This window comes from Oncorhynchus mykiss, chromosome 18 (assembly GCF_013265735.2).
Source record: "Oncorhynchus mykiss isolate Arlee chromosome 18, USDA_OmykA_1.1, whole genome shotgun sequence".
Classification (NCBI taxonomy): domain Eukaryota; kingdom Metazoa; phylum Chordata; class Actinopteri; order Salmoniformes; family Salmonidae; genus Oncorhynchus; species Oncorhynchus mykiss.
In genome coordinates this window covers 53,420,680-53,433,045 of record NC_048582.1, presented here as the reverse complement: position 1 = coordinate 53,433,045, position 12,366 = coordinate 53,420,680, and the positions used below count along the sequence as shown (strand labels likewise).

The window sequence follows — 12,366 nt, the reverse complement described above, 5'->3', positions numbered from 1 at the left end:
CCCTTGGAAAGTAACATGATTAGAGCCAACCAAATCATGAGAAAACAAAAAGATAATTACTTGACACATACGAAAGAATTTGCAAAAAATCTGAGCAAACTAGAATGCTATTTGGCCCTAAACAGAGAATACACAGTGGCAGACTATCTGACCACTGTGACTGACCCAAAATTAAGGAAAGCTTTGACTATGTACAGACTCAGTGAACATTGCCTTGCTATTGAGAAAGACCACCGTAGGCAGACCTGGCTCTCAAGAGAAGATAGGCAATGTGCACACTGCCCACAAAATGAGGTGGAAACTGAGCTGCACTTCCTAACCTCCTGCCAAATGTATGACCATACTAGAGACAAATATTTAACTCACATTACACAGACCCACAAAGAATTTGAAAACAAATCCAAATTTAATAAACTCCCATATCAATTGGGTAGAATACAACAGTGTGCCATCACAGCAGCAATATTTGTGACGTGTTGCCACAAGGAAATGGCAACCAGTGAAGAACAAACACCATTGTCAATACAACTCATATTTATGTTTATTTATTTTCCCTTTTGTACTTTAACTATTTGCACATCATTACAACACTGTATATAGACATAATATGACATTGAAATGTCTTTATTCTTTAGGAACTGTGTAATGAGAGAGATTATTATATTCATTTATAACAGTAGGCTAGAACAGTAAAAAGCAGTTTAGTTTAGAAAACTAGGTTCCTTAGATTGCATCATTCCATTCATTACACTGCAACTGCACACAGGTGAGAGAGGCTCTTTCGAACAGACCGTTATGTAACAGGGTAGAACACTGGACCAGAGTCAGCAGAAGATGCTAGGCAGATAGATATGAAACTGTTCTATATATGTTAAGGTCAACACGGACACAATGCTTTAGCCAAGACAAACTGAAAAAAGTGGATTGATTTAGAAACATAAAAAAGTTGAATCATGAACCAGTGTGTGTGTGTGTGTCTTTGTGACATAGATCATCTCACTGTTATATTATTTACAGGGGTTGTGCTGATGACACCGGCTTGTGTCTGTGAAACTGCCCAGGGGTCACGCCGGGACCGGGGAGTCTCTAGAGTCTAATTTAAACTGAAAGACCAAAGGAGGAGGTGCCACGCTGTCCGGGGGGAGTCTCTCTGTGTGTGTGTGTGTGTGTGAGAGAGAAGGGGAGAGAGAGAGAGAGAGAGAGGAGGGGGAGAGAGAGAGAACTGGAGGGCACTTGGGTCGGGTCGCGGAAGGGTGTTGAATGTGTCTGCGCAAGCGTTTAAGCCCCATGGACAGCAACCGCGTGCCAGTCTCGTTTGCGACCGTTCAGAGCATAATGCTCTCCTCTCATTATTGACCGGAGGAGCTCCCGTTATCAGCAACAGCAAACAGACGACTCACTTTTGGATTTGATCCAGCCTTTATTCATGCAGGTTAGTCTCGATAAAAATAGGTAGTAAAAAAATAACATTTACTCGACATGACAGAGATGTCCGTGGAAGGCAACCTACTCTACATTTCAAGCGGATTTACCTGATCTCCTGCCCAGAACTTTCCTCATCAGGGATATGCACATCAAGCCGCTCTCCGAGGGCTGACTCCCTCTCCTCCTCTGTCCGCCGGCGTTGGATCCTCCAGGGTCGGGTTGCTAGTTGGCACAAGTACATTATAAATGTTTTGAAATGGGGTGAAACCAGAAGGTACCTGAACTTATCCAGGTCATCTATATTTAACCAGGACAGTCCACTTATCAACAACCGTGACTGTTTTCCGGGGAGCAGCCTATTGTTGTTTTTCCGTTTAAAAAAGTTTTGCTGCCAACCCGTGTCCTCCTGACTGAAGCCGACTTAGGAGGGCAGACAGGCGGACTGGTCTCCAGGAGGATGCCTGGGCAGGATGTGTTCCAGCCGGAAAATTCTGTGGAGCCTGCTGCTGCTGTCAGTGTTGGAGGTGGGGCTGGGGGTCTCCAGTATCGTCCTGGGAGCCGTTGGGCTCAGCCGGGTCAGGGAGGAACACAAACCACAGCAAGGAGATGCTTCACCTATCTGGAGTGGCCTGTGTGTATGTAGAGCCTTTAGTTTACCATATCTCTCTCGCTCGCTCTCTCTCTCTCTCTCTCTCTCTCTCTCTCTCCCTGCTCGCTCTCTCTCTCTCTCCCTCTCCCTGCTCTCTCTCTCTCTCTCTTTCTCTCTCTCTCTCTCGCTCTCCCCTCACTCTCTCTCTCTCTCTATCTCTCTCTCCCCTCTCTCTCTCTATCGCTCTCTCCCCTCTCTCTCTCTCTCCTCTCTCTCCCCTCTCTCTCTCTCTCCTCTCTCTCTCTCTCCTCTCTCTCTCTCTCTCTCTCTCTCTCTCATTCTCTCTCTCCCAATTCAATTCAAAGGACTTTATTGCCACAGGAAACATATGTTTACATTGCCAAAGCAAGTGAAATAGTTAATGTGTTTGTTTCATTTTATGCTCATACAGTGAGCTCCCCCGCGCTCGCTTACAGAAGACAGTCTCATTGTCTCGATTTCACTTCCCCCTGTGAAACATTCCATAGAGGTCAGTGAAATGTTCCATGGAGGTCTGTGACAGGTTCCATGGAGGTTTGTGAAAGGTTCCATGGAGGTCTGTGAAAGGTTCCATGGAGGTCTGTGAAAGGTTCCATGGAGGTCTGTGACAGGTTCCATGGAGGTCTGTGAAAGGTTCCATGGAGGTCTGGGAAACGTTCCATGGAGGTCTGTGACAGGTTCCATGGAGGTCTGTGACAGGTTCCATGGAGGTCTGTGACAGGTTCCATGGAGGTCTGGGAAAGGTTCCATGGAGGTCTGTGACAGGTTCCATGGAGGTCTGTGACAGGTTCCATGGAGGTCTGGGAAAGGTTCCATGGAGGTCTGTGACAGGTTCCATGGAGGTCTGTGACAGGTTCCATGGAGGTCTGGGAAAGGTTCCATGGAGGTCTGTGACAGGTTCCATGGAGGTCTGTGACAGGTTCCATGGAGGTCTGTGACAGGTTCCATGGAGGTCTGTGACAGGTTCCATGGAGGTCTGTGACAGGTTCCATGGAGGTCTGTGAAAGGTTCCATGGAGGTCTGTGACAGGTTCCATGGAGGTCTGTGACAGGTTCCATGGAGGTCTGTGACAGGTTCCATGGAGGTCTGTGAAAGGTTCCATGGAGGTCTGTGAAAGGTTCCATGGAGGTCTGTAACAGGTTCCATGGAGGTCTGTGAAAGGTTCCATGGAGGTCTGGGAAACGTTCCATGGAGGTCTGTGACAGGTTCCATGGAGGTCTGTGACAGGTTCCATGGAGGTCTGTGAAAGGTTCCATGGAGGTCTGTGACAGGTTCCATGGAGGTCTGTGAAAGGTTCCATGGAGGTCTGTGACAGGTTCCATGGAGGTCTGTGACAGGTTCCATGGAGGTCTGTGACAGGTTCCATGGAGGTCTGTGAAAGGTTCCATGGAGGTCTGTGACAGGTTCCATGGAGGTCTGTGACAGGTTCCATGGAGGTCTGTGACAGGTTCCATGGAGGTCTGTGACAGGTTCCATGGAGGTCTGTCCCATTGATGTTTGCCAGATGAGCTAGGGAGGAGCTATAGTTTCTCATCATTTTACTAAATAAGTTTTATTAAATTATTCGATAGTTTCTATGCTGTCATCATTTCAGTTTTGATCTGGTTCCTCTCTCTGTCTCTCTCAGTTTCTCATCTGTGGGATGTGTGGAGTCCTGTGTGCTAGGAAGAGGACTGGACTCATCGTAAGTACACATGCACGCACGCAAACACACACAAACACACACACGTAAAAACAAAACACACACACACTTATGCACACACACACCATACACCAGAGTGTACAGACACAGGAGTGCATGTCAGTGAGTTAGGGAGTGTAGCACTGTTGTCCTCTGTATGAGGGTGTGAGCACATGCAGAAATATATCCAGGACAGGAGGTAAGAGTTACTCAGGTCCTTCAGAAAGATAGACTAGAGGAGACAGGAACAGGAGTCACCTCTTTCATACCCCCCCCCCCCCCCCTTCTCTCTCTGCCTCTGTCTCTCTGTCTCTCCCTCCTCGTCTCTGTCGCCCCTCCCTTTCTCCCCCATCTCGCTCTCTCGCTTGCTCGCTCTCTCTTTCTGTCTCTCTCTCTCTGTCTCTCTCTGTCTCTCGCTCTGTCTCTCGCTCGCTCTGTCTCTCTTTCTATCTCTCTCTCTGTCTCTCTCTCTGTCTCTGTTTCCCTGTCTTCTCTCAGCAGTAACCCCACCTTTTCTTCCCATCTCTCTCAATTCAATTCAAAGGGCTTTATTGGCATGGGAAACATATGTTTACATCACCAAAGCAAGTGAAATAGATAAACAAAAGTGAAATAAACAATAAAAATCAACAGTAACACATTGCACTCACAAAAGTTGCAAAGGAATAGACATTTCAAATGTCGTATGTCTATAGTGTTAATGATGTGTAAATTGTTAAAGTACAAAATGGAAAATAAATAAGGGTTGTATTTACAATGGTGTTTGTTCTTCACTGGTTGCCCTTTTCTCGTGGCAACAGGTCACAAATCTTGCTGCTGTGATGGCACACTGTTGTATTTCACCCAGTAGATATGGCAGTTTATCAAAATTGGATTTGTTTTCCAATTCTTTGTGAGTCTGAGGGAAATATGTGTCTCTAATATGGTCATGCATTTGGCAGGAGGTTAGGAAGTGCAGCTCAGTTTCCACCTAATTTTGTGGGCGGTGTGCACATAGCCTGTCTTCTCTTGAGAGCCATGTCTGCCTACGACGGCCTCCCTCAATGCAAGGCTATGCTCACTGAGTCTGTACATAGTCAAAGCTTTCTTTAATTTTGGGTCAGTCACAGTGGTCAGATATTCTGCCACTGTGTACTCTCTGTTTATATAAGGTCACAGGGCGAGACCCAGATACAGACACGAGAGGCAGATGGTTTGAGTGTCTGATATTTATTATAATCCAAGGAGCAGGTAAGAGAATGGTCGTGGACAGGCAAAAGATCATAAACAAGGTCAGTGTCCAGGAAGTACAGAGTGGCAGGCAGGCTTGAGGTCAGGGCAGGCTGTATGGTCAGGCAGACGGGTTCAGAGTCAAGGCAGGCAAGGGTCAAAACCGGGAGGACTAGCAAAAGAGAGAAAAGAAAAGCAGGAGCACAGAAAAACACACTGGTGACTTGACAAGACAAGACGAACTGGCAACAGGCACAGATAACACCGGAATAAATACCCAGGGACTAATGGGGAAAACGGGTGACACCTGGAGGTGGGTGGAGACAATCACAAAGACAGGTGAAACAGATCAGGGTGTGACAGTAACCCCCCCCCGGCACCCCGGCCAGCGCATAGCTGGCTGACCGGGGTGCCGGCTGTGAAAGTTGGTGATGAGGGCCGGGTCCAGGATGTCCAGGATGAACGTCGATGACATGGGGGGATGGGCCTAGAAACAGAAGACAAAAGATTGTGAGACAAGGGCTTAATCTTGGACACATGACAAGTAGGGTGAACACGGAGGGTAACAGCAGACGAACAGCAGTGGGACTAAAGACTCTAGAAATGGGGAAAGGACCAATGAAACAGGGGGAAAGTTAGCAGGATTCCACCCGGAGGGTCAGCTCCCGTGTGGACAACCATACCCTCTGCCCGACCCAATAGCGGGGAGCCAGAGTCTGGTGGCGGTCAGCTTGTCGATGATACCTGGAGGTGGTCTTGAGAAGAGCCGCCCAAGCTCTTTTCCAGGTATGCCAACAGCGGTGGACGAACATCTGGGCTGAGGGTGTGTTGACCTCAACTTCTTGCTCTGGGAAGAGCGGAGGCTGATACCCCATGGAGAATTCGAAGGGGAAGAGTCCAGTAGCCTAGCAGGAAAGAGTGTTCCTAGCATATTCCACCCAGACCAGTTGCTGGCTCCAGTTGGTGGGGTTACTAGCAACGAGACAACCGAGTGTCGTCTCCATGTCTTGATTGGCTCACTCCGACTGGCCGTTGGATTTGGGATGAAACCCGCAGGACAGAATGGCTGACAACACGATAAGGATGCAGAACACCTTCCAGAATCAGGACGAGAACGGAGGACCCTGATCTGAAACCATGTCAACCGGGAGTCCATGGATTCGGAAGACATGCTGGGCCATCTCCTTGGCTGAAGGTAACTTGGGAAGAGGGATGAAATGGGCGGCTATGGAAAACCTATCCAACACTGTCGGAATGGTGGTGTTACCATCTGACGGAGGAAGCCCAGTGATGAAATCCAGGGAAATATGGGACCAGGGGCGATGAGGGACAGGGAGTGGCTATAGGAGGCCAGACAGAGCTTGCCGCGGAGTCTTGCTTTGAGCACACACCATGCATGAGGCGACAAAGGCCGAGACATCAGGAGCCATGGTGGGCCACCAGAAGCATTGTCGGAGGAAAGCCATGGTACGATGAGCCACAGGATGACAGGTAAGCCTGGAGGAGTGAGCCCATTCCAGGACATGAGGCCGGGCCGGATCAGGAACAAACATCCGGTTAGCCCTAGCCTCCCCAGGGTCCGGCTGGGAACATTGTGCCTTGCGGACCAGAGCCTCAATACCCCAAACAACTGAAGCTGCCAAATAAGAGGCAGGGAAGATGGTCTCAGATTCAGAGGGAGTGGCAGTGGAACTGTACAGATGGGAGAGAGCGTCCAGCTTCATGTTTTCGGTAGGAGATGGTGAAATTGAACATATTAAATAACAGGGCCCAACGAGCTTGCCTTGGGTTGAGGTGCGTGACAGTGCGGAGGTATTCTAAATTCTTATGGTCAATCCACACCAAAAATGGATCTTCTCCCCCTTCCGGCCAGTGCCTCCACTCCTCCAAGGCCATCTTAACCGCTAGGAGTTCCCGGTTCCCAATGTCATAGTTCCTCTCTGCAGGGTTGAGATGATGGGACATGAAGGCACAGGGATGAAGCTTTTGGTCCTAGACGGATTGCTGGGAAAGGACGGCCCCTACTTCCATGTCGGAAGCGTCAACCTCAACCACAAACTGACGAGTCGGGTCTGGATGGATGAGGTCCCCAAAAGCCTTGTCCACTGCTAGAGACCATGTGAATGGTACCTTGGGAGAGGTAAGTGCAGAGAGGGGGGCTGCCAGGTTGCTGTAGCCCCGAATGAAATGGCGGTAGAAATGAACAAACCCCAGAAACGTTGTAGCTGCACCCCGGGTTGTGGTCTGGGGCCAATCCACCACCGCTCTCACCTTTTCCGGATCCATCTGAACATTCCCTTCAGTGATGATATATCCCAAAAAGTAGATAGTGGAGCGGTGGAACTCGCACTTCTCAGATTTTACAAACAACGGATTTTCCAGGAGGCGCTGAAGGACATGTCGAACATGGAGAATGTATTCCTGGGCAGAATGAGAGAAAACTAGGATGTCGTCGAGGTAGACAAAAACAAAACGATTCAACATGTTCCAGAGCACATCGATGACCAGGGCCTGGGAGACAGCGGGCGAGTTGGTGAGTCCAAACGGCATAACCAGGTACTCATAGTGTCCACTGGCAGCGTTGAAAGCCGTCTTCCACACATAAGGTGGTGGCCATTCCAAAGGTCCAGTTTGGAAAAGATGGTAGCCCCCTGGAGAGGTTCGAAAGCTGAGGAGAGGAGTGGTAAAGGGTACCAATTTTTGATCGTAATGTCATTGAAGCCCCGGTAATCAATGCATGGACGCAGGGTCTTGTCCTTCTTCCCCACAAAGAAGAATCCTGCACCAGCAGGAGAGGCAGAAGGGCGAACGCTCCCAACAGCCAGAGAGTCCTCGATGTACTTCTCCATGGTCATGGTCTCAGGACCAGACAGGGAATATAGCCGGCCTCGAGGCGGTGTGGTGCCCGGGAGGAGGTCAATAGAACAATCGTAAGGACAATGTGGAGGGAGGGAGATAGCACGAGCGAGCCTTGCTGAAAACCTCCTGGAGCTCATGGTACTCTGCGGGAATGGCAGAGAGATCCAAGACCGTATTCAAACCTGAAGGTAGACGTTCCCCCGGGGAAGCCTGCGCCGCCTTCAGGCAATGTGAATGTCCAGTCAATATCGGGGTTGTGCTTCTGGAGCCAAGAAAATCCCAAAACAACAGGGACGTGGGGAGATTCAATGAGGAGAAGCTGTATTGACTGTGATTACCAGATACCCGCAGAATAACGGGAACTGTGCTGTGCGTGACTCTTCCAAAGGCGCGGCCGTCCAGTGCCCTGGCATCCATGGGAACGGAGAGGAGTTGAGTACGAATACTTAGTTCCGATACCAGGATAGCGTCCATGAACGTCTCATATGCGCCAGAGTCACATAAAAAGGATTTTGGTTAATGGGAATTAAAGGGTTCCCAGTCAGGCTCACCAGTGTACTTGTACCTACTAAGGATTCAGGTCTCTTCACTGGGCAGGTGGCTATGTAATGCTCTACAGCACCACAATACAGACAACTATTGGAGCTTAGCGCAAATGTTCCCTAGGCGATAATCTAGCTCTTCCCAGTTGCATAAGTTCCGGTGTATCCAACTCACCCGTCGTCAGTGATTCTCGAGGGAGGTCGGGTGGCCTCGGATCCTCTCTGAAAAACAGCCTTCGGGGACTTCTGGATTCCTTCGGAGGTGAGCGAGCCATAGCGGATGGACCTCCTCTCACTCCTGCATTCCTTTAGACGTCCATCAATCCTAATGGTGAGGGAATCGAGGTCCACCGGTAACTCCTGAGCAGCTAGCTCATCTTTTATCACCTCTGATAATCCGTGAAGGAAGGTATCGAATAGGGACTCCGGATTCCAGGCACTCTCGGCGGCCAACGTGCGAATATCTACATCGTAGTCTGCCACACTACGGGAGTCTTGATGTAATTCAAGTAGTTTTCAGGCCGGCTCTCCCGGATACCAGAGAATCGAAAACCTTCCTCTCCTCTGCCATGAAGTCTTCCAGATCACGACAAATAGCGGATTGTTGCTCCCAAACTGCCGTAGGCTAGGAGAGCACCCTTTCCGACGTTAGCGTAATAATATACGCTATCTTTGACCGATCCAAAGGGAATAAAGATGGCTGCAGCTCAAAAATGAGGGAGCACTGAGAAAGAAAACCCGAGCAGGTTCCAGGATCCCAAAAATATTGCTGTGCAGGTGGTAAGCGGGGTTCTCGGGGAGCCGGGGTAGGCTGTACAAACCCACCACTAATAGTAAAAAGGTTACTGGGTGGTTGGGGGGTCTCAGAGGTGGCGGGCTGCCTATGAGCCAACTCCCTGATTTGCTCCATAATAGCCTTGAACCCTTGGTCGTGTGCCTCCCAATGGTGGCTCTCTCTCCTATCCTCCTCTCAGAAGTCACAGAGGTGTAAATGACTGATCCATACCAAAGTAATTGCTCCTTCCTCACTCTGTGTTATTCACTCTTTCCTCTCCTTTCACTCTTTCCTCTCCTTTCACTCTTTCCATCTCCTGGCTTATGCATCCCCCTCTGTCTCCCTCCATCCCACCTTCTTTCTCACGCTCTCTATCTCACTGTCATTCGATCTCACTTTAGTAAAAGCCATCCTCTCCTCTCCTCTTCTCTTCTCTCTGTGTGATGATTAGGTTATGCTAGGTTAGTGTATCTCTGGAGTCTGATGTGTTTCCAAACGATGGCTAATGACTGAAAAGTGAGCTCTGATTTGTAACATTAGAATCCCACCGTGTGTGTATCCACACACACCACACACACACACACAGACACGCACAAGCACAAGCACACGCACACAGACACACAGACACGCACACAGACACACAGACACGCACACACAGACATGCACACACACACACACACACACACACACACACACACACACACACACACACACACACACACACACACACACACACACACACACACACACACACAGTAATAAAGTGTGTGGGGATACTTAGTGGTCAGTTCACTGTAACTGAGCTACCAGGAAAAGACAGAAATGTGTGTGTGTGAGAGAGAGAGAGAGTGGGAGAGGATAACTATGCAGTAAATAATACATTTTGCTCTGTAAGAAATATTCAACAACAGCACAATATTTACAGTGATACAGTAGGAAACTATAAACGGTGTGTTCCGTCTCGTTCCCTCCCATCTCAGCATGTATTGTTTCCTGCTGACAAGGTAGCTACAGTATGAGGAGGTGCAATAATTTAAACCTTTCTCTCTCTCTCTCTTTATTTCTCTCTCTCTCTCTTTATTTCTCTCTCTCTCTCTCTCTCTCTCTCTCTCTAGATGATTCTGTTCTCAGCCTGCTGTATCTGTGGTCTGATTGGAGGGATTCTCAACTTCCAGTTCGTTCGGGCGTTGGCACGACGACCGGACTCTCTCCGCTCGCTACACCTGGCAGCCATGACCATTGCCTGCCTGGGTATGCAACGCTACGAAAGGCTACAAAACACAGTTAAACATTATATTACGTTACACTACAGGCAAATCAACTCATTCCTACTCCAGGTAGTTGAAGTAGGGCGATGCTGACCCAACAACTCTAATCTGCATGAAACCTATCTTTGTCTGAATATGAAAGGGTTATTATTGAATACCTGCTATAAAGTATGAACTGTGGTACAGTAACATTCAACTAAGTTCTGGCACCATTCAATTCAGTAGGTCTCTCTCCCCCTTCTCCGTCTCTCCTGTAGGTATCTCTTCCTGTACTCTCTCTACCTGGTTGACCTGTCGTCTGGCCAGCTCAGAACAACAGAGGATGTTTCTGGAGAGAGAACACTCACTGCACCACTCACATGAGATGGCTGAGAAGGAACCATACACACACGGATCTTTTGTAAGAAACAAACACACGCTCGCATGCATGCGTGCTCACACATTGCTACTGATTTCTCCTAATTTGTGTGTGTGTGTGCTTTCATGTATGCATGAGTGTGTTTCTAACAGGAGATTCTGGACAACTCCAGCAACGGGATTCCTCAGATCTCCTACAACAGCAACACCACCTCTCTTTGACAACAGACACACATTGTTGCCCTGACAACAGACACACCTTGTTGCCCTGACAATGGATACACCTTGTTGCCCTGACAATGGACACACCTTGTTGCCCTGATAACAGACACACCTCGTTCTGCTGACCATGGGGTGGTATCATCCAACAGAGCTGAGCAGCACTATTACACAGTTGTGTGTGGAGAACTTCAGCACAGAAATTAACGCTCTTCTTGGACAAGTTGTTACTAGTTCTGATAGTCCCAACAAACAGTCACATGACCTCATGTGCATGCAATCAATTTGTAATCTCTCTCTATCTCTCTCTCTCTGGCTATATGAATGCAGGTATACTGTGTTTGAAGGAAAATGCTATAGCTATCTGATGTAGAGCAGAATATGGAATGCTTTAAATATTATATATGCAACCAACGATGCAAACTGAATATCAGTGGTGGCCAACCATCCTCCTGGGTAGCTACTGGGTTTGCAGGCTTATGCTCCAGCCCTGCTCTAACACACATAATTAAGTTAATCAGGATCCTGGAGACTGAACACCAAGCTCTCAAGGAGGTGGGTTGGCTAACCCTGCTGTATATTCATGCTTGTATATCAGGAAAACAAACATTATCTATGGAGTGACAATATGTTTCTTTAGGCTTCTATAAAACACACATAAAACTCTGTAAACGTTAGATGGTGTTGTAGATTTCATAACCAGTTCCAGAGACAGACAGACACACACACACACACACACACACACACATACACACACACACACACACACACACACACACACACACACACACACACACACACACACACACACACACACACACACACACACACACACACACGTCAGGCATCCTTTCTGATATTGAATTAGAGGAGACACACTTTCTGCTAAGGGGACTATTGTCTGTGGGAGTACAAGATATTGATCTCACACGCCAGTGTGTGTGCGTGCGTGCATGCTAATTGAGCATTAAATCAAAGTGCTCCTTAAAAATGGTCCTCTGAAATCTCATTTAGCTAACCCTATTCACAGACTTGTCTCACTATCTGCTACTACAGACAGGGGTAACACAGTAACCAGAATACTTAGTTAACCTGGTTGATCTGTCACTATCTGCTACTACAGACAGGGGTAACACAGTAACCAGAGTACTTAATTAACCCGGTTGATCTGTCACTATCTGCTACTACAGACAGGGGTAACACAGTAACCAGTGTACTTAGTTAATTAACCCTGTTGATCTGTCACTATCTGCTACTACAGACTGGGGTAACACAGTAACCAGAGTACTTAGTTAACCCGGTTGATCTGTCACTATCTGCTACTCAGACAGGGGTAACACAGTAACCAGAGTACTGAGTTAACCCTGTTGATCTGTCACTATCTGCTACTCAGACTGGGGTAA

The 12,366-nt window shown here is 48.2% G+C and overlaps 1 protein-coding gene across 2 annotated transcripts; it reads left to right on the top strand.

Annotated features, from left to right (window-relative positions):
* Positions 1-1,221: 1,221 nt before the first annotated feature.
* LOC110496852 (transmembrane protein 196) lies at positions 1,222-11,940 on the top strand. 2 transcript variants are annotated; one of them, XM_036953247.1, is made up of 5 exons: positions 1,222-2,060; positions 3,681-3,737; positions 10,235-10,370; positions 10,645-10,787; positions 10,898-11,940. In XM_036953247.1, exons 1-5 carry the CDS (start codon positions 1,896-1,898, stop codon positions 10,964-10,966), a joined length of 570 nt encoding a protein of 189 aa, XP_036809142.1. In that variant the 5' UTR covers positions 1,222-1,895; the 3' UTR covers positions 10,967-11,940. The 2 variants fall into 2 exon arrangements, with proteins under 2 accessions (XP_036809142.1, XP_036809141.1); XM_036953246.1 differs by having other exon boundaries at positions 10,645-11,940.
* Positions 11,941-12,366: the final 426 nt, after the last annotated feature.

Coding starts and splice junctions, on each gene's coding strand:
- LOC110496852 (XM_036953246.1), top strand. CDS start 1,896: ATGTGTTCCAGCCGGAAAATTCTGTGGAGCCTGCTGCTGCTGTCAGTG. Junction 2,061..3,680: donor CTATCTGGAGTGGCCTGTGT/GTATGTAGAGCC, acceptor TGTCTCTCTCAG/TTTCTCATCTGTGGGATGTG. Junction 10,371..10,644: donor CATGACCATTGCCTGCCTGG/GTATGCAACGCT, acceptor TCTCTCCTGTAG/GTATCTCTTCCTGTACTCTC.